Source organism: Punica granatum, chromosome 6 (assembly GCF_007655135.1).
Source record: "Punica granatum isolate Tunisia-2019 chromosome 6, ASM765513v2, whole genome shotgun sequence".
Taxonomy (NCBI): Eukaryota; Viridiplantae; Streptophyta; class Magnoliopsida; order Myrtales; family Lythraceae; genus Punica; species Punica granatum.
In genome coordinates this window covers 22730978-22758692 of record NC_045132.1, presented here as the reverse complement: position 1 = coordinate 22758692, position 27715 = coordinate 22730978, and the positions used below count along the sequence as shown (strand labels likewise).

The window sequence follows — 27715 nt, the reverse complement described above, 5'->3', positions numbered from 1 at the left end:
AGTGGATGAGATTCCTCGTGCCTCCCCGACTCCGAGCTTCTGGACAGTTCTCTCGGACTCTTGGACTTATGCAGCTCTGTTAAAAACAGCCTGGTGCAGACACAGGAAGCTTTACAAGAATTTCAGTCAAGCGTGCGGAGAAGAAAGTTTTGAGTCCCTCAAAACGACTCCCAAATTCGTCCTCCATGGCACACCAAGCAAACACAATCCTGAACCGATCAATGCAACCACACCCTAATTGCAAAAGCTCTCTCCAATTTTCGGTGGAAAAGAAACAGACAGGGAGATTGGGAGTGATTTGCAGAAGGGGCAAAGTGAAAGGCAGAAGAAACAGGGCAAACGCGGGAATGGACGGGAAGGCAGGGGATTGGGCGGGAAGAGACAAACGTGGCAAACGCCGCACCTGAAAAAAGATGACATAGACGGCAATAAAGATTAATCAGATTAAGCATTAAATTTTTTGGAACTTCCTGCTTGTATATTTGCCTGTGTTTGAATCGGAACTCAAATGTGCAGATTTATCTGCTTTTGGATCGGAAAGGCCAATAGTATTTACCCTTGAGGAGATCGAGGATGCCACTAGTGACTTTGCTGAGAGCAAGAAGATTGGAGAGGGAGGATACGGGAGCGTCTACTTTGGAGTACTAGTAGGAGGGCAGGTGTAGTATAATAGCTCTCGACCGTTATGCATCATCCTCGACTTATCATCGAAAACTGAACAGATATCTTTGTTTCACTTTTCATCAGGAGGTAGCGATAAAGAAGATGAGATCGAGCAAGTCCAAGGAGTTCCTTGCAGAGCTTAAAGACTTGGCCAAGATCCATCACATAAATGTAGTAAGTACATTAAGCTTTTCGCAATCGAACTCATTTTCCCAAATCATGTGAACAAAAGTACCAAGCAGAGTGTCTGTCGGTTCAGGTGGAGCTGTTAGGATATGCTAGCAGAGAAGATCACCTTTACTTAGTTTACGAGTATGTTCAGAACGGGTCTCTCAACGACCATCTTCATGATCCCTTGCTTAAAGGTACTTTAGATATCACATTTGTAGGGTTCTGTTCTTATACTGAAACGTAATTATGACGATGACAACAATAATATTCATCGACGAAGTCCTGAACAGGCCATCAGCCTCACTCTTGGACTGCTAGAACTCAAATCGCTCTAAAGACGAGCAACATTCTACTTGATGAGGGGCTAAGAGCAAAGGTACCATCGCAAACACAGAAAGAGAGTTTTTGACTTATGGATTCTATATATCGCATATGAGAACTCGATTGCATTTACTCCATCCTATTTGACGCGACATGTTCGATGATACAGGTAGCAGATTTAGGATTGGCAAAGCTTGTGGGGAGAACAAATGAGGAAGATCTCATTGCTACACGACTCGTCGGCACACCAAGATATCTTCCTCTCGAGTAAACTGAGCACGGTAGCAGCGGAAAAGTTAATTACGGTAAATGTCAAATTTTCACCGCATGCTTGTTTAATCAAAAACTTCAAGATCATATCTTGACATAAGAATCGCCTTCTAAATGAATAACAAACTGAGCACGGTAGCAGCGGAAAAGTTAATTACGGTAAAAATCAAATTTTCATCGCGTGCTCATTTAATCAAAAATTTTAAAATCATATCTCGACATAAGAATCGCCTTCTAAACGAATAGATAACATCACCTATCGAATCCACAATAAAAGTTTAGACTTGTATACTAACTTTGTCGATTAGTGTCGATCAAACTAACAGTCCAAGTGTCCGGCCTTTAGTTCCTCTCTACCCGTATACTCTGATCTAGGCCACCGGTCTCGAACGGAATCGTCACGGAATGAAAGGATCTCTTCAAGGACGTCAAGGACAACACCGAAACGCCAAACCGGAGCCGAGACGAACTCCGATCAGCCTTGGGATTAGTGCGGCTGAGCTGCTGTAATTTCTCGGCCGAAAACCACTCTCTTTGTCTCTAAGATCGGGTCTTATTGATCAATTGCGTTCTAGGGTTATTTGTAAGAACATATCTATATATATCTTTACCCTAGGAACTAAAATGTAATTATTAATTAATCCACATTAATTAATAAATCACAAATGAGTCCCCACACTTAAATCATCCAATGACTTGCCCTTGTTGTAAGAAAGAAAGATCAAACAAGTCCTTGACATGAGTTTCCATCAATAGACAATCTATTTATAGAAACTCTCCAAATAAGGAAACTATCGTATTTCCTTAATTAGATTTATCCTTGATATTGAACTCAGTTTCAGGATGTGCTAGCACCCTTGCAACCACATTGCAAGCCTCGTTCGATAATTAATTCCCAATTAACTTCCTTAATTAGAATTAATTCTTTTCTCGGTTTAGACACGTTCAATGTGTGTGACTAACTAGGTTCATCATCAAATGGCAATGGAATTATAGTATCAACTCATTTGACACTACCGGAAACTCTTTTTGTAACCAAAAACATAATTCCCAAAATGCCATTGGTTCCCAAAGTTCACCAGTGACACTTAGCAGCATATCGTGACAATCCAAATGATGACGAATGTATAATTGAAACATTCTAATGAACCTCTGATCGTATATGCCATGCATTGAATCCCTTCACTACAAGATTCCGATCTAGCCAGAACTACGGTAAATATCAAACTCTATACCTGATCATATGGATTCTCTGATTTCATTCTTAGATCTGTAGTACTTGAACATAAACTCTTTTCTATTCGAGTCTATCTACCCCGGCCAAGAATTTCTCGATCTAGAACAAAACTCATATCAATAGGAGTTAGGAGTTAGGACATTTTCCCTGTTTACTCAGGTTAGCGAATCCCGTCTTGATCGGACACCTAACTCCAAGTATAACTAACTAGGACCACTATCTGTCGAATACTCATACTAAACACAAATACATTAGCAGTAGCAAATCCTAGTCACCTATACTTGAGATAACGTTCCATCTCAGGTCTAAAGACTATATGCACTAATACGATCCAGATAATATTCATTGACATTAGTAAATTACCGTATGAATATTATCTGCACGTCACATTCGACTACTTATCATATAAGTATCCACATATTTGTCATGATAACAGTTATCAGATAGTATGAGATTCACTACTCCATCTTCATTAGTATCTGTATACTAATCATGGAAACAAATAGAGGTGACGATCTAGCTGGAGAAATAATGTCCAGTTAAGTCTCCTACGATCGTGAACGGTTTAAATATATTCTTACCGAATTACTTCATCACTTACATTCTTAACTCTTAAGAATGAAAAATTCAAAATATCTTAAGGACTTTATTCTAATAAAAATAGACAATATACGAATAATAGAATAAACTTTATTGCCATAAAAGGAATTATCCAAATACATAAATATGGCTCCAGGGCATATCACTAACAATCTCTCACTTGCACTAGAGCCACTCTGTACAGTATCTAAGACCTATCTTCTCAAGATTTTCTCTAGCTGCTGCTGCGTCATGGCCTTCGTGGGTGGATCAGCGACATTATCCGCTGAAGCTACTTTCTGCACGGCTACATCGTCTCTCTCGATAATCTCCATGATAATATGATATCTCTTCTCAATGTTTTTGGACTTCTGATGTGACCTTGGTTTCTTTACCTGAGCAATCGCTTCAGTATTATCACAGTATAGCTTTACTGGTGACGATATGGAGGGAATAACATCGAGTTCAATCACAAACTTCTGAATCCAAACTGCTTCTTTTGCTGCATCAGATGCAGCAATATACTCAGTCTCTGTAGTGGAATCTGCAGTCGTCTCTTGCTTAGAACTCTTCCAGCTAACTGCACCTCCATTACAGAAGAATATGTAACCGGAGATAGACTTTCTATCATTCACATCTGACTGAAAATCAGAATCTATAAACCCGTTTAGTCTCAACTCACCTCCATATACCAGAACCATATCCTTAGTTCTTCTAAAGTACTTAATGATATTCTTGACAGCAGTCCAATGATCAGGTCCTGGGTTGATTGATACCTGCTAGTCACACTAACAACATACGTGATATTCGGCCTTGTACACAGAATACCATACATCATGCTACCTATAGCCGAAGCATAAGGCACCTGTGCCATCTTTTCTCTCTCCTTAGGAGTCTTGGGAGACATCACTTTAGAGAGATGGATATTGTGTCTCACAGGGAGCAATCCTCTTCTAGAATCTTGCATGTTGAAACCTCTTCAACACCTTATCCAGATACAGGGCTTGGGATAGACCTATCAATCATTTTGGTCTATCTCTATAAATCTGAATACTCAGAATATAGGTCGCTTCTCCCAAATTCTTCATGGAGAAAGTATTGGACAACCAGATCTTTACAGAAGTGAGCATACCAGCATCATTACCCATCAGCAGAATGTCATCACGTATAATACAAGAAAGGCGATCATGCTCCCACTAGCCTTTTTATACACACATGGTTCATCTTCGTTCTTGATGAAGCCAAAGGACTTTATGACCTCATCAAAACGTCGATTCCAGCTCCTTGAAGCCTGCTTAAGACCATAAATGGATCTTTTAAGCTTGCACACCTTGGCCTTATCCTTGGATTCAAAACCCTTGGGTTGGTCCATGAATATGTCTTCCTCAATGTATTCGTTGAGGAAGGCGGACTTGACATCCATTTGCCAAACCTCATAATCATAGTGCGCAACAACAACTAACATTATTCTGATGGACTTCAGCATGGCTGCAGGCGAGAAAGTCTCCTCATAGTCGACTCCCTACTTCTGGCGATAACCCTTCGCCACTAGCCTAGCTTTATAGATCTCTACCTTTCCATCAGCACTAATCTTCCTCTTGAAAATCCATTTGTTCCCTATAGGTACTATACCTTCAAGAGGGTCAACAAGATCCCAGACTTGGTTCTCGCTCATGGAGTCTATCTCTGAGTTCATGGCCTGTAGCCATTTAGAAGAATCTATATATGATATAGCTTCCTCATAAGTGGAAGGATCATTATCTCCATGAACGAACAACTCTTGTACATTCTCATGGAGATTAAGGAATCTCGCGAGAGTACGATTTACCCTACCCGACCTTCAAGGTTTCGTGACATTCTCAATCTGAATAGGTATCTCAACTGGTTTATCAGTGTCCATTGAAATGGGCGCTTGATCGGTCTGTGGCACTGATGACTCCTCATCAAGTACTCTCTGCCTTCCCATGCCACCTTCCTAGACAAATTGTTTCTCCAAAAAGATCGCATATCTACTAATAAACCCTTTTGCTCAGTCTGGAAATAAAAATAATATCCAAGGCTGTCACTTAGATAACATACAAACCTGCCTTTCTCGGACTGGGTTTCCAGCTTATTGGTCTTCTGCTTCTTAACGAATGCATGACAACCCCAAATCTTAACGTACTTAAGACTAGGTGTCCTACCATTTCATATCTCATATGAAGTGGTAGAGACCAACTTCCTTGGAATCCTGTTAAGTAAGTAACACGCGATCTAGAAATAAAACATGTCCAACCATATGTAATGAAGTCGACCCCACAACTTTGGCCGCAACACTTGCTCCATTGCCGATCTTTAGGCAAACCTCATTCCTTCCAAGGATCCTACTGCTTGCTAGCCCCTGCATAGAGGTACAAACGTGTGAGCTTGCACCAGTATCAAGAACCCAAGCTGTAGATGAGCTATATGAACCATTGGAACTAACATAACAAGAGATAAACATACCTTCTAAAAGTTTCTTTCCCTTATTTGCCTTCAACAAGGCGAGGTACTGCTAACAGTTCCTCTTCCAATGTCCATCCTTGCCGCAATAGAAGCAAGTTCCCTTTTTCGCAGCAACCTTTGCCTTGCCCTTATTCTTGGACACCCCTGCTGACTGCTGAGAAACATAGCCTTTCTTTAACTTCTTCTTCTTCTTCCCAGTCTTACTAGAAGAAGTACCAGCCACAAGAACGACTTCCTTATCCTTCCTTTAGTTGTTCATAGCATTCTATACAGTGACCAACATGTTCAGCAGCTCAGACAACGAACATGATAACTTGTTCATGTGAAAGTTCACAATGAAGTTCTTTTTCCATCTGAAACTCAAGTTTCTTAAGTTGCTGAATCAGCTTGATCATCTTTTGCACATGAGCTGCGATTTCAGTTCCCTCCTGCATTCTTACACGGAACAATTCATTCGATATCTCATAACGTGCGATCTTGCTATTCTCCCCATAGAGCTCCCTGAGATTCTTCAAAATCTCACGAGAACTCCTCATGTTCTCATGCTGCTTCTGCAACTCATTGCTCATCGAGGCAAGCATATAGCAGCGGACATTCGTGTCATCAGTAAACCACAGATCATATGCGTCCTGCTGATCACTCGTAGCATCCCCGCCAGGGAGTTCAATCTCCTGAGTCTCCGGGATGTATCCCAGAGCCTCCATGCTCAGGACAATGTTCAGGTTACGGAGCCAGTTCGAAAAGTTAGACCCAGTGAGCCTATTATCACTTAGTATACTCGTGAGAGGATTCACTAATTTCATACTTATCATGACTGCAGAAAATAACAAGATTAAATTAATGAATTTATGTATATATAACCATAATGACCATGGACTTTCAATCAAAATGGTCTCCCACTATCTTTTCGAATTACACTTCCAAAATAGGAAACGGGAATCCTAATCGGGAAAGATTCCTAGCGGGTGATTGAATTCTCATAGAATACTAATTTCCTCAGGTACCTACCATTATTGGAAACAAGCACTCTATAAGCGAACAACTCCTTGTTCAGTACATCTCTATGTATGGCTCAATCAATTCGGCTTCTAGTACTCTGGACCTCAGGTGCCTGCCATTATTGGTCCATCATACATAGCCAAGTCTAACCCACCAAACCCTAGATGTCAGCTACCTCCGGTGTCTGCCGTTATTGGCAACCGACAATCTAAAACATCACATGTTTTAAAACATTCATGCGAAAAAATCCCTTAGTCTGTCTCGTGCCCCCGTGTATCCACGACTGACAGCGAAACAAACTAAAACTCTTTGGAGAATGTTTTGGTGGAGAGCCATGATAGAGGTTCGCAACCTCATGCCATTCCCGACTTAATATTTTAAATTTGGAAGATTTTCTATTCGGTGACCTAATTAGTAATTAATATTTGGTTTCACTTTGCACATTATCCGTATTCACACATCACATGCATAAATATATATTCGGAATCGATAAAAACATGATCATGGACTTACTCTTAGCTTAATCCTAAAGCCACAAGAATTAAGCAAAATTTCATAAAGTCCATAATCACACACCATGCTCGAAATTCATAAAAAGAAACTAATAGCATAATAGGAAAATAAATTTCATGCCAATTTCGTAACTCTTTACAAAATATCCAAATATCACATATTAGGAAATTTCCAATTTTGAAAAATATACAAGATATCATACATCTAGTGTATCTTCCAAATACTTTTGATATCAAATATCAAAATTTCTAATTTCATTAGAATAGGATATCAAATATCCAATTTCATAAAATCAAATTTAAAAAAACAATTTTGGCAATTAATTGTTTCAAAAATCTTATTTTCGAAAATATCGAAATTGCCCACTACGCGATGATCACCGGGTCGGGACAACCATATACAATAGCGCACAGTCAGTCGCGTCCAGTGGCGTCCAACCGCGCACCCAGTCGCATCCAGCCGAGCGCCCAGTCGCGCCCAGCTGAGTGCCCAGTCGCGTCCAGCCGCTCACAATTGCGTCCAGTTGCGGCCAGCAGCCAACATTGGCTGAACTGAAACAACGACCAGCGACCAGAAAACCACTTGAGACCATCCCAGGTGCATCCAGCAGCCGCTAGCTGCGGCTGTACATAGCCTATGAAGACCATCTCGGGCTGTTCATCAACCAAGAGAATCGACCGTTTTGAATTCTGTAGGGCCAGTTACGAGAAACAATTTCTTGTACCCAATTCGATACCGAATTATTAAACACTTTAATAAATCACAATCAAAACCAAAATTAGGCACAAATTATGTATCTAATCGAATAGAAGGAAGGCTCTGATACCACTGTTAGAAAACCGAGCACGGTAGCAGCGGAAAAGTTAATTACGGTAAAAATCAAATTTTCATCACGTGCTCGTTTAATCAAAAACTTCAAGATCATATCTTGATATAAGAATCGCCTTTTAAACTAATAGATAACATTACCTATCGAATCCACAAGAAAATTTTAGACTTTTATACTAACGTTGTCGATTCGAGGCGATCAAACTAACCGTCCAAGTGTCCAGCCTCTAGTTTGTCCACACGAGCACGTCTCCGCCGAGATTGAGTTCCTCTCTACCCGTACACTCCGATCTAGGTCACCGGTCTCAAACGGAATCGTCACTGAATGATAGGATCTCTTCAAGGACGTCAAGGACAACATCGAAACGCCAAACCGGTGCCGAGAAGAACTCCTCAGCCTTGGAATTTGTGCGGCTGAACTGCTGTAATTTCTCAGCGGAAAACCACTCTCTTTCTCTCTAATATCGGGTCTTATTGATCGAATGCGTTCTTGGGTTATCTGTAAGAACATATCTATATATATCTTTACCCTAGGGACTAAAATGTAATTATTAATTAATTCACACAAATGAGTCCTCACACTTAAGTCATCCAATGACTTGCCCTTGTTGTAAGAAAGAAAGATCAAACAAGTCATTGACACGAGTTTCCATCAATAGACAATCTATTTATAAAAACTCTCCAAATAAGGAAACTATCGTATTTCCTTAATTAAATTTATCCTTGATATTGAACTCGGCAATAGGATGTGCTAGCACCGTTGCAACCACATTACAAGACTCGTTCGATAATTAATTCCAAATTAACTTCCTTAATTAGAATTAATTCTTTTCTCGATTTAAACACGTTCAATGTGTGTGACTAACTAGGTTCATCATCAAATGGCAATGGGATTATAGTATCAACTCATTTGACACCACCAGAAACACTTTTTGTAACCAAAAGCTTCATTCCCAAAATGCCATTGATTCCCAAAGTTCACGAGTGACACCTAGCAGCATATCGTGACAATCCAAATGATGACGAATGTTTAATTAAAACATTCTGATGAACCTCTGATCGTATATACCATGCATTGAATCCCTTCACTACAAGATCCCGATCTAGCCAGAGTTACGGTAAATGTCAAACTCTATACCCGATCATATGCACTCTCTGATTTCATTCTTATATTTGTAGTACTTGAACAGAAACTCTTTTCTATTCGAGCCTATCTACCCCGACCGAGGATTTCTCGATCCAGAAAAAAACTCATATCCATAGGATCTTTTCCCTGTTTACTCAAGTTAGCGAATCTCGTTTTGATCGGACACCTAACTCCAAGTATAACTAACTAGGACCACTATCCGTCAAATATTCATGCTAAGCACAAATACATTAGTAGTAGCAAATCCTAATCACCTATACTTGAGATAGCATTCCATGTCAAGTCTAAGGACTATATGCACTAATACGATCCAGATAATATTCATTGACATTAGTAAATTACCGTATGAATATTATCTGCACGTCACATTCGACTACTTATCATATAAGTATCCACATATTTGTCTTGATAACAGTTATCAAATAGTGTGAGACTCGCTACTCCATATTCATTAGTATCTGTATATTAATCATGGAAACAGACAGAGGTGACGATCTATCTGGAGCAATAATGTCCAGTTAAGTCTCTTACGATCGTGAACAGTTTAAAGATATTCTTACCGAATTATTTCGTCACTCATATTCTTAACTCTTAAGAATGAAGCATTCAAAACATTTTAAGGAATTTATTTTAATAAACATAGACAATATATGGATAATAGAATAAACTTTATTTTCATAAAATGAATTATTCAAATACATAAATCATGCTCCAGGTGACTCCCAAAACCGACGTGTTTGCATTTGGTGTCGTTTTGGCAGAGCTAATAACGGGTCAGAGAGCACTGACTCGAGACAATAATGAGTCCCCCAAATTGAAATCACTAATCACAGTGGGAAGCCTCAAGCTCAATACATGAAACCAAAACTCGAGAAGTATACTGCAAAACCCGAGAAGTATACATGTCACTGTTGAAAGGTTTCAGTTCATGAATCTGCCAGGTAAATAAGATTTTCCGACAAGAGGACCCAGAATATGCTTTAGAAGCTGTGGTGGATGGGAACCTTCGGGGAAGCTATCCCATGGAGGATGTCCATAAGGTAAAATCTGAAGTTCTGGATTCCACTATATACTTCAGGATTCAGATATCTGACCGACTTGGGTCACTTCTTTTATGCAGATGGCAGAAATAGCTTAGTGGTGTTTGAGTGAAGATCCAGCGAACCGACCCGAAATGCGCGAGGTTGTACAGACTATATCTCAGATCATGACATCCTCGGTCGAGTGGGAAGCTTCCTTGGGAGGGAATAGCCAAGTTTTCAGTGGCCTGTTAGGAAGATGAAAGAAACAGTGTATTCCTGACATTTCTATGGGATTCATATAACTCATGAGTTAACTGTGTCATATAGCTTAACCAGAAGGAATGATCCCCGGGGTTACATCTTTACTAGCTTCATATAACAATTATATTATTTGCGAAGCTTAACTAAACTACTAAAGCAACTTTCCGATTCCCGAGCTTCACATCTATGCCTGATTCCCATTGCTGACGGCTCCTTTAGGGGCTGATAACCTCTCAAGGAAGGCATTGAACACGTCTTCTCGGCTCACCATGCTTACCCTTGCGAAAGTGGGGTCGACCCCGAACTTCGTCCCGCTCCTAGCGAGTATCTTTTGCCCTCTCAACACACTCTGTGCATCCTTCAACTCCTCTTTGCACTTCAGCCACGCGAATGCTGTCAAAAAATCAAAATGCCAAGAAGACGAAGTGAAGTCAGAGTTAACTTGCCGCCCAAGAAATATCAATAAGGCGCAGAATTTAATGTGGTTTGAGAGGTTAATTACAGGGGTGAGTCTCGGTGAACTCGGAGGAGAAGAGGCAGTACTCCTGAGAGAACTTGGGAAGGCTGAAGATCTCGCTCTGGTTCACGACTTCTCTCAGCCTCTCCCACCTTTCGATCATGAGACGCTTGGAGTACTCAAAGAAATTCTCCGTATCTATGGGACGAAAGCCCTCATATCCATCACATATTGCTCCTAAGATCTTCGCTGCTCGAAATTGGGCTTCCTTTGATACCCCAATCGACATCACCTCCATGAACTTGAGCATCTTCCTAGCCACCTTCTCGTCCTTCACGATGGCCCACCTTCGACAGAATCAAACAAGAAATAAGCATAACATACGAATATCACAAGGATTTTGCAAATGTTTGACTAGAATTCCACTGAGATCGATTAACGGGAAAAAAAGGATTAGGTGCTTTAATTACCCGATACGAGAACCGGCGTGACCAGTGCTCTTTGAGAAAGTAAACAGCATGAGGTCATGGTCAAGTTGGTGGGTGATAGCAGTGTATTGGGGCCAGTAGTAGGCCAAGTCATAGACCACCTTCCCATCCCCCCGGTTCACCACCGGTCCACGGATAGAACCGTCCGGGTTGTTAGGCGATGTCACCAGCTCTATATACGGGCCCTCCTTGTCAAAGTCGTACGCATCGCCCTCCCACTTGTACAATCCAGACTTGAGCAAATCCGCCAATTCCGGATAGCACTGCAAAATCGAAATATGATATCACTCAACGGTAAATCATCGTGCACGAGAATTTCATCCAAGGATTGGGAAATAACCGCGCATGTTAAGACCCTTGAACCCGGGAAGAGGGACAGGGCAATATGTTCAAGGAAGATGAGCAATGAATGTGTAGATGACAGCGGACAACATCATAACATGCAATGCATGTGGATGATGAATAATTAGACATTATTGCTTGCCCCATATGCATTAATCCTTCACCCAAGAAAGCGTACTTTGATCAATGAATGTACTCGCATAAACAAATGGTTTCCATTGGCATGCCACCCTATCGAAAACTCTTCCCGACCCTAAAGACGAGATCTAGGATTCTTAAGAAAGACCCCATCCACGATCTCGGGAATCATTAGCGTAACGCAACACATAAAAAGATAATCATACATACAACTATCAATCGTTTCATCATATTCTTCGGTCTGATCTATATCGCAGTTACTTAACTCACCCGTAGAGTTCGAATTATTGTTTCGATTTGTATAGGAGAAAATGGCGATAAATAAATGCACGTGACCATGTTACTATGTCCACCGATGTTGTAACCTATGCATGTTTGTTCTTCAGAGGAAAACAATTTGTTTGTGCGTCTTGAGGAACATGTCTGTCCACTTTTGTCTGTCTATTTATTACTCTAAGCTCCTCCCTTTCATTAAAATAGAAATTTATTAATTAATTAAAGTCAACCATTCAAAAACATTTTGACTCACTTCCATGAACAAATAAATCCTAACCAATGTGCACATTAATTACATGCCACTACCCCATAAGACAAATAATTGTAACTACTTGGAGACGGATCAGTGTTAAATTTCATCACAAGTAAAAGGAAACTCTATAATAGACTGACACAATTTCCTTAACTTACACAAAAAAAAAAAAAGAAATGAGAACTCATTCCGACTCTATTTTGATAAAAGGGGTTACTAAGATTTTATACCATTAGAAGTGGGAATCGTGGGCAATTAATGAAGTAAATTTAGAAAAATGGATTAGATTATTAGATTTACCATGTACAACTAATTAATTATTAATTAAGAAAATGGACAGTAAATTAATGTGGGCATGATATGATACCGCACTTTGTTAAAGTGGTAGTGGCACAATGTCACAAGTAACTAAGCAAATGATTGCAGAAATTTATAAAAAGAACATCCAATTTTATTCTGAGATTACCTTTTAATAACTATTTGCCAGCCAAAATTTGATGAAAATTAATTAGCAAAAAAAAAAAACAAGAAGAAGAAGAACAGAGGCCGTTGGCCCGATCCCACCGGCCCACGAAGTGCGCCGAAACGCGCACTCGCCAGCAGACACGCCTCTGCCCACTCACCACCCCCTGAATCGTTGGCCACCCCCCATGCCCCGCTGGCATTTTTTTAATTATATAAAATCATTATTTTATTTCAATAATTTGTAGTATAATCTAATGAATCGGCTCACTCATTTTTTCCTTCAGAATGAAAAATAAGTGCAATCATATCGTTGGATTAGTATAATTAAATATGAAACATGTACTATACCATTCAAAGTGTGTGTAATATCACATAATCGATATATTACATGCATAGGGTTGGACGTTCGGAGTGATAACTAATCCTAGGGCAAAAGAATGATAGGCTGATGGTTAAATGATAAAGAGAGTACGTAGTATAGGACTCACCGAGTAGTAGGGGGCTGCGCAGACGACGCTGACAGGCTGAGGCGAGTCGGCTGAGAGCGCATAGAGCGTCGCCTGGAGGAGTTGGGTGGAGCCGTTCCCCACAATGATATGGCGGCCCTCCGTCGAGACATTCCCAACGAGGCTGTGGAGGCGGCGGATGGAGTCCTCGAGTTCCGGCAGAAGGTACCAGCACATGATATGGGGGTTGCTGAAGTAACTCATCAACTCGCTTCCCCCAATCACCACGTCGCAACTCTCCTTATTCTTCCTCCAGTATTCCTCGAACATTGTCGGATCCCCCCTGCACCACCAAAAGAAGAGGAACGATCATTCGGTTTAGTTAGACTCTAACGAAAAATGTAAAACCGAAACTCGAAAACTCGAAAACTTGAAAAAGAGCGCGGGCCTTTTTACCGCCTGAGTGCGGGGATTTCAAATCACAACTACAATAATAACAAACGAAACGGTACAAATGAAAAAGGTGGCGGGGGATATTTTCCAGGGAACTCGGAGAAAAACGCTTGGCCTGGCTCCGAGTTATTCCCATGAAACGGGAAAGTACCAGCACAAAACCGTCACAAAAGGAGAATAAACACTACTTACTGGTCGAGGTTGACGGGGGAGTCGGGCGAGAGGCCAGCTCCAGCAGGCCGGGTGCATTTGGAGACTCCGAAGTTGGCCTTGCCAACGCGGGTGGTTGTGTTCTCGGTGCCACCCATCTTCTCTTCTAATCTTCTGATGTCTTAACACAATTCTCAAATTGCTTCTCTTCTCGTCCCACAGTTGATGTATTTATACACGAACCTACAGACAAACGAAATGATGCGAACATTCTCACCCAAAAAAAAGACACGAAAAAAACAGTTTTTTTTCCCTTATGGAAAAAAGGGGAAATTAGAAAAATAAAAAGGGAAAATAGAAAAAATGGGGAAATTAGGTGCGTGAACCAAAAATTTTAATGTAATATTTATCAGTATTGACACTTTTGACAGTTTGTTATGGCTTGTTTGGTTTCAAAATGTGATTTTAAAATCACACTTTAACTTAATTATACCCATAATAAAACAAAATAATTCAAACAAAATCAAAAAATGAGTCTCATTTATACCACTCTTTTTTCCACTACAAAACAAAATAACTCATACAAAATAAAATGGTGAATCTCATACATAATTATTTATATCACTTTTTTTAAAAATTAAAATTTAATTTTAAAATTTTATTTTGAAACCAAATGGAGCATTAATTATTTGGAGCTCCAGAAAGGAAGGGATGCCTTCCATACAAGGCTGTGTAATTATGAGGATGATATCTATGGCAGTAATTGCAGATTGGGGTGACTTCAACCACCCCCCCTACCCCACCTCCTTATTTCTTTGTTTTATTTATCTTCATACAAGGAAAAATTATGAAATATTTATCTTTTCGTTTGTGTATTTTATCTTTCTTGTATGTAATTTGGCAAGTAACAACTAACACTGCCACGAGGCTATAATCAAAAATGGAAATTAAGAACTATATGGTATATGGTTTGGTATGTCACCTAATCCCAACCTTATCTATTGAAGAGGGAAGGGCCTTCGGGTGGAGCGCAGGGAAAGAGCACATGAAACCCTATTGTTTGTACATATATTAAACGACACCTTACCGGTTAAAAGTTCAATAAAAATGTGGGAAAAGTTCCGAGAGTTTTTACGTTTATTAACATCAACTAATGATTTGACTTGCAATTTAACCCAATAACCTGTGTAATACATTTACCGTGAGTTTTTACGTTTATTAACATCAACTAATGATTTTACTTGTAACTTAACCCAATAACCCGTGTAATGCATTTACCGTTCATGGTAGGAGCATATTGCAGTAAATATTTGGAAAAGTTCAAATATTTTCGAAATGGGAAAAAGATAAAAACCCCCATTGTGCGTTGGGGTTGAGACAAATCGCACAATGTTATTTCGTTTGGGACAAATCGCACCATGTTCTTTGCTTCGTCAGACATAAGGGATTACGGCGTCAAATTATTTTTCATTTTTAATCCTCAATCTTTAGCCTTTTAATCATTTTGGTTCTAAATCTTTTTTGTTTATCATTCCTATCCTAAACTTTCTATTTTGTTTCATTTTAGTCCTAAACGGAAATCGAAAGGGTGGGAGGATCGGCGGCCCCGAGCCCCGAATCGAATGGGGACAATTCGGAGGTCCCCAGTCGATTCGGGGTTCGGGCTACCAATCAGCGACCCCAACCCCTCTACCGAGATCACTGGCGTCCTCTGTGGGTGACGTCCTCTATGAGTGCCAGCGACCTCAGTGGAGGGGTCGGGGTCGCCGATTGGCGGCCTCGAACTCCGAATCGACCGGGGACTTTCGACTTGTCCCCGGTCGATTCGGGGTTCGGGGCCGCCAATCGGCGACCCCGACCCCTCCATCGAGGTCGCCGACGTCCTCTGTGGGTGCCGACGACCTCGATGGAGGGGTCTGGGTCACCGATTGGCAACCCAGAACCCCGAATCGACCGGGGACCTCCAACTTGTCCTCGTTCGATTCGGGGTTCGGGGTCGCCGATTGGCGGCCCCGACCCCTCCTCCCCTTTCGATTTTCATTTTGGATTAAAATGAAACAAAATAGAAAGTTTAGGATATGAATGATAAAAGAAAAATATTTAAAACCAAAATGATGGGGCCATTTGGATTCAGAATTAAAATTACTTTGATTTTGATTTTGATTTTGATTGTGGAAAAGGACAAATGAGATGTAATTATAAATTTGACTTGGGAAACATGTGTTTTTGTTGTGTAGTGTGTTGAGTTAAAGTTAAAATTTTTGAATTGGGAAATGTGTATTTTTGTTGTGTAGTGTCTTGAGTTAAAGTTAAAATTAAAATCTGTTTACTCTCAATCCAAACATGGCCTAAAAGGTTAAAGATTGAGGACTGAAAATGAAAAATAATTTGACGCTCTAACCCCCTATGTCTGACGGAGCAAAGAACATGGTGCGATTTGTCTTAATCCCAAAAGATAAGGGGAATTTTTGTCTTTTTCCCTTTTGAAATTGATTCTTAATAAAGGATTTTGTTTTATTAATCGTTCACTTATTTATATTGTATTCTTGTGCTTATCTTTTTATTTTCCCCGCCTGGCAATTGCCATAGCAAATGGTTAACACCAGGCAAATTATTACATGATTGAACTTAGCCCTCTGCAGCAAATGGAGAACTAAATCGAACATTAGTTGATACGTACACATGTAAAATTATATTATATCATCGATTATAAAGAAACGGCCGGGGCTAATCGGTATAATGGGACATTTTTACATGTGTCTCAACTAACGATTGGCTCAGTAATATGATTTATTATATACGGTATTAAAATTAAATTTTAATTTTGATAATTATTAGTAATATTTCAAGCATACAATTAACAAGTATCTATGCGGTTCAATAGTTATTCATATAATTACATGATCTTGAATTTGTTCAGTGTGTTTTGTGGAATTTTGTATTGATGAGATACTCCTACTGATTAATTTGTTGGCTATATTTGTTGATTGTGTTTGTTGATCCCGGGAACAACTATTTTTTCATCAATTTGTCGTTCATTGACCACTTACGATATAAAAAAAAAAGATATTTCCTTTTCAGTTTCTAATCGAATTTTTTTATTAAAATTGAATTAAAAATAAAATAAAATGAATTAGATCAAATTAATGTTTATTCCCGCCCGTTCTCATTCTTTGGACTTTGGACTTTAGACTTTGTAGGACCCAGGGATCGATCGGTGATTTCCCATGACAGGGTATTATTCTCCTATATAAGAGAATTGGTCCAGTTCCCCTAATCCACGCACCTTCAATCGAAATGCTTTATATTCCGATCCGGATTTGCCCTGTTTTACATTAACTAAACGTGTCCTTAGTGGGAAAAAAAAAAGGAAAAAGAAAAAAAGAAGTCATAGTCCTTTGCGTATTTTTAAACAGATTATTACTATTATATTCATTATTATTAAGTTCTAGACGATTTTTTAAAATTATTTTTAGTGAATATATTCCCACTGTTTTCTAAGAAATAATTTCTCAAGTTGTAATTATATTCTGTATATATCGGCTTTACATGAAAGTTGGACTTGTAGAGGGAGCAGCTTAGAGCTGGAAAATGGGTCCAGACCCCAAAGGGCTGCATTATGATTAACAGCTAATCAACGGCGCAAAAGAAGCAAGTCTTATCCACTGATCATGCTATTAATCTCGGGAGATTAAGTAAAATGAAGCGCGTCCAAGGTCAGGACTTCGCGTTTTGGACTCCAGCTTCACATCCATTTGATTACAGTAGATTTAACGCAAACGAGAAAATTTGATCATTGTTTTTTTCCTACTCGTTAGAACAAAAAGCACCGCATCAAATTTGGATGGCTGGCGAGCATCATTAGGTTTTCGACAAGCGGATCACTTAATCAGATATCAGTACCATTTACAATAATGCAAACAACGTAGCGTGATGTCACTTGTTCGGTTATTAATTGTACTCTGCGGGATTCTTCTATGAAGGATGTTCTAACCCATTGTATTAGGGCGTGATTGATTCTGTGCTTAAACCACGAGCGGCACCGCCGCACCTGTTCCGTTTCAAGGCTTGTAAATTCGTCCCAGAGGATTGAATGGCTAACAAATCATTAGGCTTTATCATGGCCTATCACGTGATAATTAAGATTTATTTCAATCATGCGTCATTACTTGTTCAAATGTTTAGGTTATGCATCTGATCGGGATGGTATTTCAGTCCGTTGATGAATGTATTAATCTAAGAAAATGGTACATTGGATTTGTTATGATTTATAAACATTGATGAGACACTAGATGTGACAAAAGTAAGAAAAGAATTACGGCTTCACTCGTGCAATAACAACGTGCGGGGGCGATTAGGAAGAGTTCAACGTGACACGATCCAATCCATTAAAGAAATGTAACAACTATTGATAACAACATGCTGGCCAAAACCTTTACCAGGCAGATGTTTATGAATTTATTATGATCCAACTTGCTCTGCCTAAGAAGTGGAAACGAATTCTAGTACGGCGAAACCATAGTTTACTCAAAATTTCATCTGTCATTCGATATTCTACTTCAATAGTTTCGCTCAAATCTATTTTTGCATATAAAGGTTGAGCTACTCAAGAAGTACATACTATGTAGTAGTTATGTTAGCATATTATAGTTCAACATTCTAATTGAATCATACTCATGTCCATATATTACTATCTACCGTTCAGAAACTTTTCCGCGCATTGCACCGGCTCGTTTCTAGCGACAATAACCGTCCGCTAGTCCTAACTAAATCGAAAAATAAAACAGGAAAAAATGATAATCTGAGGATGAGGCATTCCATAGGATCGTTGACTGGTCCATAACAGAGAGGAACAGAACCATGAACGAATCCTGATGAAGAGCAAATGATTAGGGCATATGGGCGAGCTTGATGAGAAGAGAAAGAGCATGTGAGCACGTGCCGGAGGATCTTTCATCCCCCCATTTTCCCGTCCAAATCTGCGAACGATTTCTCAGCAGAAAACATCGGGAGAAATTCGACAGCTCTGTCTTCGGGGGAAGAGAGACACCCAGGGGGACAAACAGAGGCATGCGTATGGCGCCAAAGTCAGCCAATGTCTTCGATGACCGGTGGACTTGGATCCCCCCTCACGTGGGGGAGGATCGGGACGGACAATGATAGGCAGAAAACATCAATGAACTCAACTGAATTGATATTGTGATATTGTTGTCATGCGTTGCATAAGAGTTTTTACTTGTATGCGCCCATTGTCTTCTCCTCGTCGAGGCCCGGTTACGGGTTCCGAGAGGCCCATGACTGAGCCTATTCAGCCCATACGTGCTCGTTTGCAATACAATTGGGATTGACAGAAATCATGGACCCTCCCCATTATATGTTCTTGGAGGACCAAATTCGAGGTTTTTCATATGTTGTCAGTGCATTATATGTTCTTGGAGGACCAAATCATGGACCCTCCCCATGTATAATTGCCAAGACTGGAAGGAATTTTCCGTCCCCAAATGAAGAATACAGAATTTCTCCTCATTCTATGTACTGCAGGTTCCGGTTTTGGAACTACTGATGGGCTTGGTTGGGGAGTGTTGGAGGAGTTCTCCTGAAGACATGCTTCCTGCAGCGTGCGAAGATTCCATCGTACATGAGATCGAACTGCACTCCCGCTCTCTCCCGATTTATAATGAAGAATATGTGATCCGCTTCCACGATCTTGTAATACCTGCAACTCACAATGACCATACCCATGCAAGATTGCAGACCAAACATCAGTAGCAGCTAGTTATTTAGAACCACTCGATCCTGAGAATCAATCGGATCAAGACAATTTATCTTCATTCAGGAGGGTTCAGTGATCATGGACCATGTAAGTGATGACATAACTAACCAGATCCCGGGCTGGAGTGGCCCACAGTCATTGTCATTCACAACAGGACAACTCGGGTGCTCGATTGGGAGGCGAGGGTGCGTCATTGATATGGTGTTCAATGCTCCATCATTGTCGTGCCAATCCTCATCCCTGTTATCGACATGCTTATATCGTTAAGTAGTATATGTATGAATATGAATTCATCTACTATGTCTGAACTATTACATTGGTCGAAATGCCCGACTTGGATGTACCTGTAGCCTTTGTACGGAGGGGGAACATCGGGAGGATGCCTCCACTGGCTCATCTGCAGGACCCTAATGAAGAGCAGAGGATGGATTCCAAGAATGCTAGAAGGGACAGTGACCCCCATCACTTTCGTAGTGCGTTTTGTGGCATAACTGAAGTAGTATGTACGGGGGAAGGTTTGGAGATGGTTGTTGAGTTGTATTGACCCTTGAATCGTGAGGTCAGGAAGTATCCAGTCCCCAGAAGCAAACGGGCCTGTGTTACCCAAGAGGCAATCGACGAGGCCTGACAGGCCTGTTTTCTTCCATGAAATGTCGAAGTGGTCAAACCCGAAGCTGTAGTAGGATTTGAGCCAAGGGATGTCAAACCAGTCATAGATGATCACTCCGATGCGGCAAACTTGAAGCAGGGAAAGGGGTTTGAGAGACCTCCAGTCATCGGGCCTGAAATAATTCAACACATTAATGCACGTATATTCAGAGAATCCACTTGAAAAACTCGGGGTTGCAGTTTTTCTCAAACAGAAAATTTAAGGATGCAGCATGAAGTTGAACAACTACGGGAACCTATGCAAAAATCTGTAGAAACCTACATGAAGATTTCCCAAACAAACCAGGAAAACAAGAATATAAAGGGAAATAAGTTTTGTCATTCGATTAATTCAAGCAGGAAAGTAAGATCATACGTGAATATGTCAAGAAAACTTACTGCATTCCATCTAAATAGGTTCTTGTAGTCCCGTTGAATGCTCCGGACAGCGAAGTAATACTCAATACCCAGTTTTCGGAAGTATTCTCATGGCCCTCAAAAGCCTGAAAATTGAAATCATCACATCAATTTAGTACATTAAAGATCAGCTCTCCCTAGATCCAATAGTCCGTAAAGGAAAGACTGACCTTATCAGCAAGCATCTGCTGCAAAACCCGAACCACCTGAGCCCCAGCTGAATGCCCCACAAAGTGAATCGGGTGATCGTCATCCCACTCGGGATAATGCCCTGATTTCAGTTAAACAAAAGAGCCACTCTTGAGTCTTTCATTCAACAGTAGGTAGCTGAAATGCGGAGCATCATCGAGTCAAAGAACTCCATATGTATATTATGTCAAACCTTGCTCGTAAATCCGCCCGAACTGTGAGTGACCACTGGCCTTGCTATGTTCCTCACCATAATCTACTTGCCCTCCTTTTAAGTAATAGAACAGTTCTCGAGCCCTGAGAACCCAGAAAGGTAGTCCATTCACCAATAGCTCAAAACCGGATATACAACACGGGAAGTGCAGGAAATCTTGAGCATTTCACTGATTGAACAAATCATCATTTTCAATGATTGAAGCACAAGATTTCTACCATATTCACATCCGGAAAAGCTAAGTTTTTCATAGCAACACGATACGAACCTGTCGTGTATGCTGGTTAAAGACCCCAGGTCGGGCACAAGAACTCTCTCGTCTTTCTTCTCTGCACCCGCAAAATACGATAAGCCTCCCAATCTCTAACAAATTGGAAAACCAGGAAGTGGAATCCCAATTCCCAAAAGCAAAAGAGAGAAGAAAACGCCATGTTAAGATTCCAGACTATACGAGAATCCGAGCTCAAGCACTAAGATGGAGTTCCGGCAAGCAATACCCCTTTCCCGAAGCCGAAGATTCCGTGAACGAGCACGATCGGAGGGACGTCATTGGTCGCGGTGCTCTTCCTTTCGGGCTCCTCTGCTTTCACCTGAACGTCCACACTCTGCCTGAAGAGGCAGCCGCCGAGGGCCTGCGAGAGGTCGCCGGCGACGGCCGAACTGAATATGTAAAGCGCGTAGAGCAAATGCACGGCAGAGCTCACAAGCAGCTCCGCCAGCTGCAGCCCCAGCACCCAAAGCCTTATCATCTTCGCCCTCCACCTCCTCCTCCTGCAAGCTCGGAGAGAAAAAGAACTGAAGAGAGGGTCTCCGCAATGAAGACAGCTCCGTTACTCAATCTCTCTCTTTCTCTCTTCATCAAGAAAAATGTTCCATTTTTATATCAGACAGTCGAAAAGCTAGAAGGGTATCTTCTGCCGAGCTTGAAAATGGTGGATTCTTGTTCTTGTTGGTGTCCTCCTCCTCCTCCCACCACGATTTTCTCGCCCAGCAGCAACTCCGCAGCCAATCGGAGGCCCTACCGGGAATTCACCCGATTCTGGTGACTGGCGATGGAGACACGTGTTATAGAGATAACCGCTTTCCACAAGTCTAGCCATACTGGGTGGGGCCCGGTGGGTCCACATGGTGCCAAACCACCTCGTCCTTTGTTTCTCCTCCATTTGCCATTTACTCAGTGCGGGCATTTCTTAGTAAACCAGCAATGGCGTCTTCAGATGATGCCGAATCTTCTTCTCCATGTCCTTCTGGGCGTTTCTTTCTAGACCCAGAGAAAAGAACATAGTCAACCCTATCCCGTTATTAATCACGTAGCCCTTACCTTGCCTGGCCCCCTCTAGTAATAATAATCCAAACATGGCTAATATTAAATGCCCATATTCTTAATACCCGAACGATCGGATAATGTTTTCTCAGTTCAAGCTGCAGCTCCACACCCTATCGACCCCCATACTCCATAGAAAACCGAGAAACAAATGGATCAGTCCGTGTCCCCTGGCCTTTCTTTATCTAATGATTCGAAAATATTATGTCAGGATCGGTGCGAAGTCGGTATCCGAATAGTACAAGTGCCTTGGCCACGAATCTCTCGTGTGGACCACCTCAAAAAGTCTTGGGCCGCGTGGGGAACCTTCCAGAGGATTGCAGACGTGTGTTTTACCATGGAGCAAAAGGAATAATGTCGGCCAAGTCAATCACGTCATTTGACTAATCATGCATACGCTATTAACTTTTCCCACCTTAAGAACGTGCGTTAAGTATGCTGTGTTGGGCCTGTACTGGGCCCATTAGGCCCATTTATCAATGGGCTGAGTCCCATGAATCAGCCGGCCCAGCCCAAATTAAGCTCCCTCCAGTTCCCCCACCGTCTCCTTCGGGAAGGAGAGCGGAGCAGCGGTAGGGTTTTTGAATCTGTCGACGAGGAGCAAGCAAGCCCCGCCCTTTAAACCCTTCCGACGGAGCGGAGCCTAGCGCGAGAGGGACGGGGAAATGGCGTTTCAGCCGTTAGGGCGGACGAAGAACATAGCGAGGCGGTCCAAGAAGTACTTGGAGGAGGCGCTGTTTCATAGGCTGTTCAAGGAAGGGACCTCGGAGGTCAGCGTCCGGCAGAACCTGAACCAGTTCCTCAAGAGCTCCAAGCGGGTCTACAAATGGGAGGTCGGCGACACTCTTAGGAAGCTCCGCGAGCGCGGCCTCTACTACCCTGCCTTGAAGGTGCTTGCCGGAGCTCCGTGATCTTTGAGTGTGTCTGAATCTGACTTTCCCAGTTTTCGAGCTCCTTGATGTGATTTGTTCATGGTAGAACTTTGATCAGCAGAGCAATGCATCTATGTGAGACTGAGCTGAAACCTAAGTAGAGTATGTGAGTGATTGAGACCATTGGAGATCGCCATTTCGATCCTTCCACGACTTTCTCGGGCATTATTTGATTGCTTAATTAAGCAGGAACTGAGTTAAACATTGTCGATAATATCGCATCGAATGTCTAGAGTGTGCTCCGATTGTTTGGGGCGAAGTCAAAATGTTATATCTTTTGTTGTTTCGATCTGTGTTGAGCTGTTAGTTATGAAGTTTCTCGATTGCAGCTGTCTCAGGCTATGACGGAAAGGGGCATGAACAAGACAGTGAGTGATCAGGCTATACATCTTGATTTGCTCGCCAAAGCTCGGGGAATTGCAGCTGCTGAGAGCTACTTCGTAAATCTGCCTGAGACGTCAAAAAACCACCTGACGTACGGGGCCCTCCTGAACTGCTACTGCAAGGAATTGATGACTGAAGAAGCTGAAGATCTGTTGGAGAAGATGAAAGAACTCAACTTGGAGTTGACATCTATGCCATACAACAGCCTGATGACCCTTTACACCAAGATGGGACAACCTGAGAATGTTCCGACATTGATACAGGAAATGAAGTCTGCACAAATATCGCCTGACAGTTACACCTACAATGTATGGATGAGGGCCCTTGCTGCTATGAACGACATTTCTGGGGTTGAAAGGGTTGTCGAAGAGATGAAGAAGTTTGGTCGAGTTACTGCAGATTGGACAACTTATAGCAACTTAGCCTCGATATATGCTGATGCAGGCATGCCCGAGAAGGTGGAGCAGGCTCTTAAGGAGCTGGAGAAGATAAATGCATGTAAAGATCTCTCGGCTTACCATTTTCTCATAACGCTGTATGGGCGGACAGGGAACTTGCTTGAGGTTTATCGAGTTTGGCGTTCCTTGAGGCTGGCTTTTCCAAAAACTGGCAACATTAGCTACCTCAACATGATTCAGACCCTGGTTAAGTTGAAAGATCTACCCGGTGCTGAGAAATGCTTCAGAGAATGGGAATCTGGGAACCCAAACTATGATATTCGCATTGCAAACGCTCTGATAGGAGCCTATACTAAAGAAGGGAAGTTGGAGAAGGCTGAAGATCTCAAGGAGCAAGCCCGTAGGAGAGGGGCCAAGCCTAATGCTAAGACCTGGGAGATCTTCTCGGAGTACTATATGCAAAACGGGCAGATAAAATCAGCAGTTGAATGTATTGCCAATGCAGTATCGATAGGTAGAGGGGACGGCAAGAAGTGGGTTCCACCTCCTGAGACTGTTCGGACTCTGATGGGGCATTTTGAGAGAGAGAAGGATGTTGATGGTGCTGAAGAGTTCGTCGAGATTCTGAAGAAGGCTGTTGATGAGGTGGGGGCCGAAGTGTTTGAATCATTGATAAGAACCTATGCTGCAGCAGGAAGGACGAGCCCTGTGATGCGCCGGCGGCTAAAGATGGAGAACGTGGAAATAACGGAGGCAACCAAGAAGCTGCTTGATGTGATATGCGTGGAGTGAGTTCGAACTTTGACATTTCTTTTGAAGCGAGTTACACATGAATCGACTGAAGAGGTTCCTTTGCTTTTCTTTTCTTGTAATAATGAATGTCCTACCCCCGAGTTTTCTCAGAATGGCATAGCATTATCGAAGGAGAATCCTGCATATTGTTCTGCTCGAGCGAAGACAACTCGTAAATGTTTCGGTACCAGGCACTGGTGTCTTGATGTTTTACTCTAGCTCGTGACAGCCATGATCTTATAGGAGAATGCCTCCTTGTAGAGTTATATCGGCAATTGCTGATGTTGGGATTATCACTATCAACCGAATCTATTAGGAATGACAATTCTCCCTGATCCCCTTGTTCTTCAGATGTCGGGAGTTTTACTTCTCATCGAACTTTCATCGCCATTTGATTTCAATAGCAGTTTTTTCAATTGTAATTCTCAATGGTACTTTGATATTTTCCGGTAGTTTAGTTCAGTTCTTCGATGAAATATTCGACAACCCGATATCGATTAGCGGTCTAATGAAGCCATTAACACATTATAAGCAGCCTTATTTGCATCAATTGGTCAGATACTGTTTTGGCCCATTGGGCTTTCATTGAAAAACATTAGGCACGCCTTAAAAGCATTAGGCCATAACAATTACGAACCATCAGATCTGTGTAACTCACGGTTTTCTCCGGCGGGCCAAAATCTTGTGTTACATGATGATCACGAGTTATAAATACCCGAAAGCGCATGAAACAATTGTTCTTCGAATCGACTGTAATCCATCTATCTAATTCATTTAATGGCAACAGTTGGGACTGGCATGCCATGCCATTATCATGCTATTCCCTCTCAATCATCTATCACCATCGATCACATCGACATTTCGGGGGTATATCTGCACTTATTGCACCACTCATGCCATAAAGATTGCGGTCCCCTCAGCATACTATCCAACTCCACTCGAACTTATAGCTCAAATGTCGTCTGAAATTTCGGTGTTTACACCCTAAACACGTCTAATCCCTAATCGACTGTGGTAATTCGCGAGTGTTACCTGAGGAACTCAAACGCCTCTGCCATCAGGAGGCACAGCAGCCAACCGATTATGCACTCATCCAACAGCTATATTAATGTAAAACTCCCCACGCAATTAACAAGTCCGAAAGCAAGTGATAAATTTAGCTGTTAGATCGTCCAAGGAGCTTATGTTGGTCGTCCTTACATGTCGAGACCATGTCATATTCAATTCAGTTGATTCTGTGACAGTTGTTAGGTTTAATAATACACATGGATATAGCTATAAAGTCAGCTCGTCTGATTTGGTTTTTCTTATAAATATTTCTATAGTTTGATCCAAGTCCGACGCACCCGCTTGCGCTTCTAATTCAGACTTTACATTCTATATATACATGCAAGGTTTGACTTCAATTTAATGATTTATGGAACTCCATTGTTTTTTTTTTTTCTTTCTTTTCCCAATGAGACTATGGAGATTGATGTCATCAACCTAAACCTATTGGCTGAGATTAATTTACTTTCCAACGTACGGAATCTAATTAGTTTATACGGACATTAGTGTAAGTCTTCGCATTTTTTTTTTATTTCTTTGGCTTGCTTTTATGAAAGCCTCCGTGCATTACATTAATTTTATGAGAGTTTTTTTATATTGGTCGAGATGCTCGGTTCAAAGACTGTGGATGGAGGGATTTAAAGAGAAAGGGTTCGAGTCAAGGTTAATTCTCGTTTGCCAAATGAAAAAAATTTGGTATATTGAAGCTTCCGATCCATTATAATAAGAAAAATTTGGTGTTGATTTTTACGAGAGAATTGAACCTAAAACTGCATATTTAAGTTAATTTGGACCTACGTACAGCTATCTAATTATTCTTTTGACAAATAAATAATTAGCTTATGATAATTAGTTTAAGAAGCTGCAAGACAATAAATTGCATGCGGACTGCGGCATATCCAATTCCAAGGGGTCCCGACAGTATCCGAGTTGTATTACATTCTTTATTATTCAGCCAGAAAAAAAAATAAGAAAAGAATATATTAGACGTGCATGATATAATTGATGATGCCCACAACTTTTGCATTAATTAATTAGTTGAAGTTGGTGAAATTATTTAATTCAGGTTTGATCAACGTAACCCCGACGAAACGCTAGCTGCCCCATCCTCGATTAATTATATGTGCATTAATTTTACACATTCAAAATTCTGATAGATCATGAAGAATTCCTCGATTCCTAAAATGGAATCTTTATAAAAACAATTATTTACTTATTAAAAGTAATAATTCTTCTGATATAGCAAGAAGGGGAACTCGACATGATTCAGAAGAATCAATTATTCTTAGATATTGAAGCTGGTGTGGTCTGACAAAATTTTAAAATAATCATATTCGTCATATATATTGATGTGATAATAAAAAATCAACCAACCATTTAATTGCACGAATCCATAGCCCATTATTGCACATTTAACTTTTAACAAACTCATTCATCTATTTTTTTTATAATATTTTATTAATATTTTGTCACGTCACATGATAAAATAAGAATGTCACATGATAAAATAAAAATATCAAAAATTTTCATGCATTCTACTAAAAGTTTAAAGGGATTGTCTTTCTATACTCTGTCCATAGCATTTATATCGTCTTAATCACCAGCCTTCCAATTATATTTTAAGATGAACCTAA

General features: G+C 41.0%; 3 protein-coding genes and 1 pseudogene across 3 annotated transcripts; 2 read left to right on the top strand and 2 right to left on the bottom strand.

Annotated features, from left to right (window-relative positions):
* Nucleotides 1–347: 347 nt before the first annotated feature.
* LOC116212266 lies at nucleotides 348–10525 on the top strand (annotated as a pseudogene).
* Nucleotides 10492–14188, bottom strand: LOC116210367 (L-tryptophan--pyruvate aminotransferase 1-like). Its single transcript, XM_031544233.1, has 5 exons — nucleotides 14006–14188; nucleotides 13403–13703; nucleotides 11423–11703; nucleotides 10998–11299; nucleotides 10492–10888 (listed from the first exon to the last, which is right to left on the bottom strand). The coding sequence occupies exons 1-5, from the start codon at nucleotides 14119–14121 to the stop codon at nucleotides 10680–10682; spliced, it is 1209 nt and encodes a 402-aa protein (XP_031400093.1). The 5' UTR covers nucleotides 14122–14188; the 3' UTR covers nucleotides 10492–10679.
* Nucleotides 14189–19307: 5119 nt separating this feature from the next.
* LOC116210782 (lipase) lies at nucleotides 19308–22654 on the bottom strand. The gene is made up of 8 exons (XM_031544832.1): nucleotides 21702–22654; nucleotides 21473–21567; nucleotides 21184–21287; nucleotides 20972–21072; nucleotides 20784–20887; nucleotides 20081–20518; nucleotides 19845–19976; nucleotides 19308–19679 (listed from the first exon to the last, which is right to left on the bottom strand). Exons 1-8 carry the CDS (start codon nucleotides 21951–21953, stop codon nucleotides 19520–19522), a joined length of 1386 nt encoding a protein of 461 aa, XP_031400692.1. The 5' UTR covers nucleotides 21954–22654; the 3' UTR covers nucleotides 19308–19519.
* Nucleotides 22655–23076: 422 nt separating this feature from the next.
* On the top strand, nucleotides 23077–25456 carry LOC116210781 (pentatricopeptide repeat-containing protein At1g60770). The gene is made up of 2 exons (XM_031544831.1): nucleotides 23077–23418; nucleotides 23790–25456. Exons 1-2 carry the CDS (start codon nucleotides 23194–23196, stop codon nucleotides 25032–25034), a joined length of 1470 nt encoding a protein of 489 aa, XP_031400691.1. The 5' UTR covers nucleotides 23077–23193; the 3' UTR covers nucleotides 25035–25456.
* Nucleotides 25457–27715: the final 2259 nt, after the last annotated feature.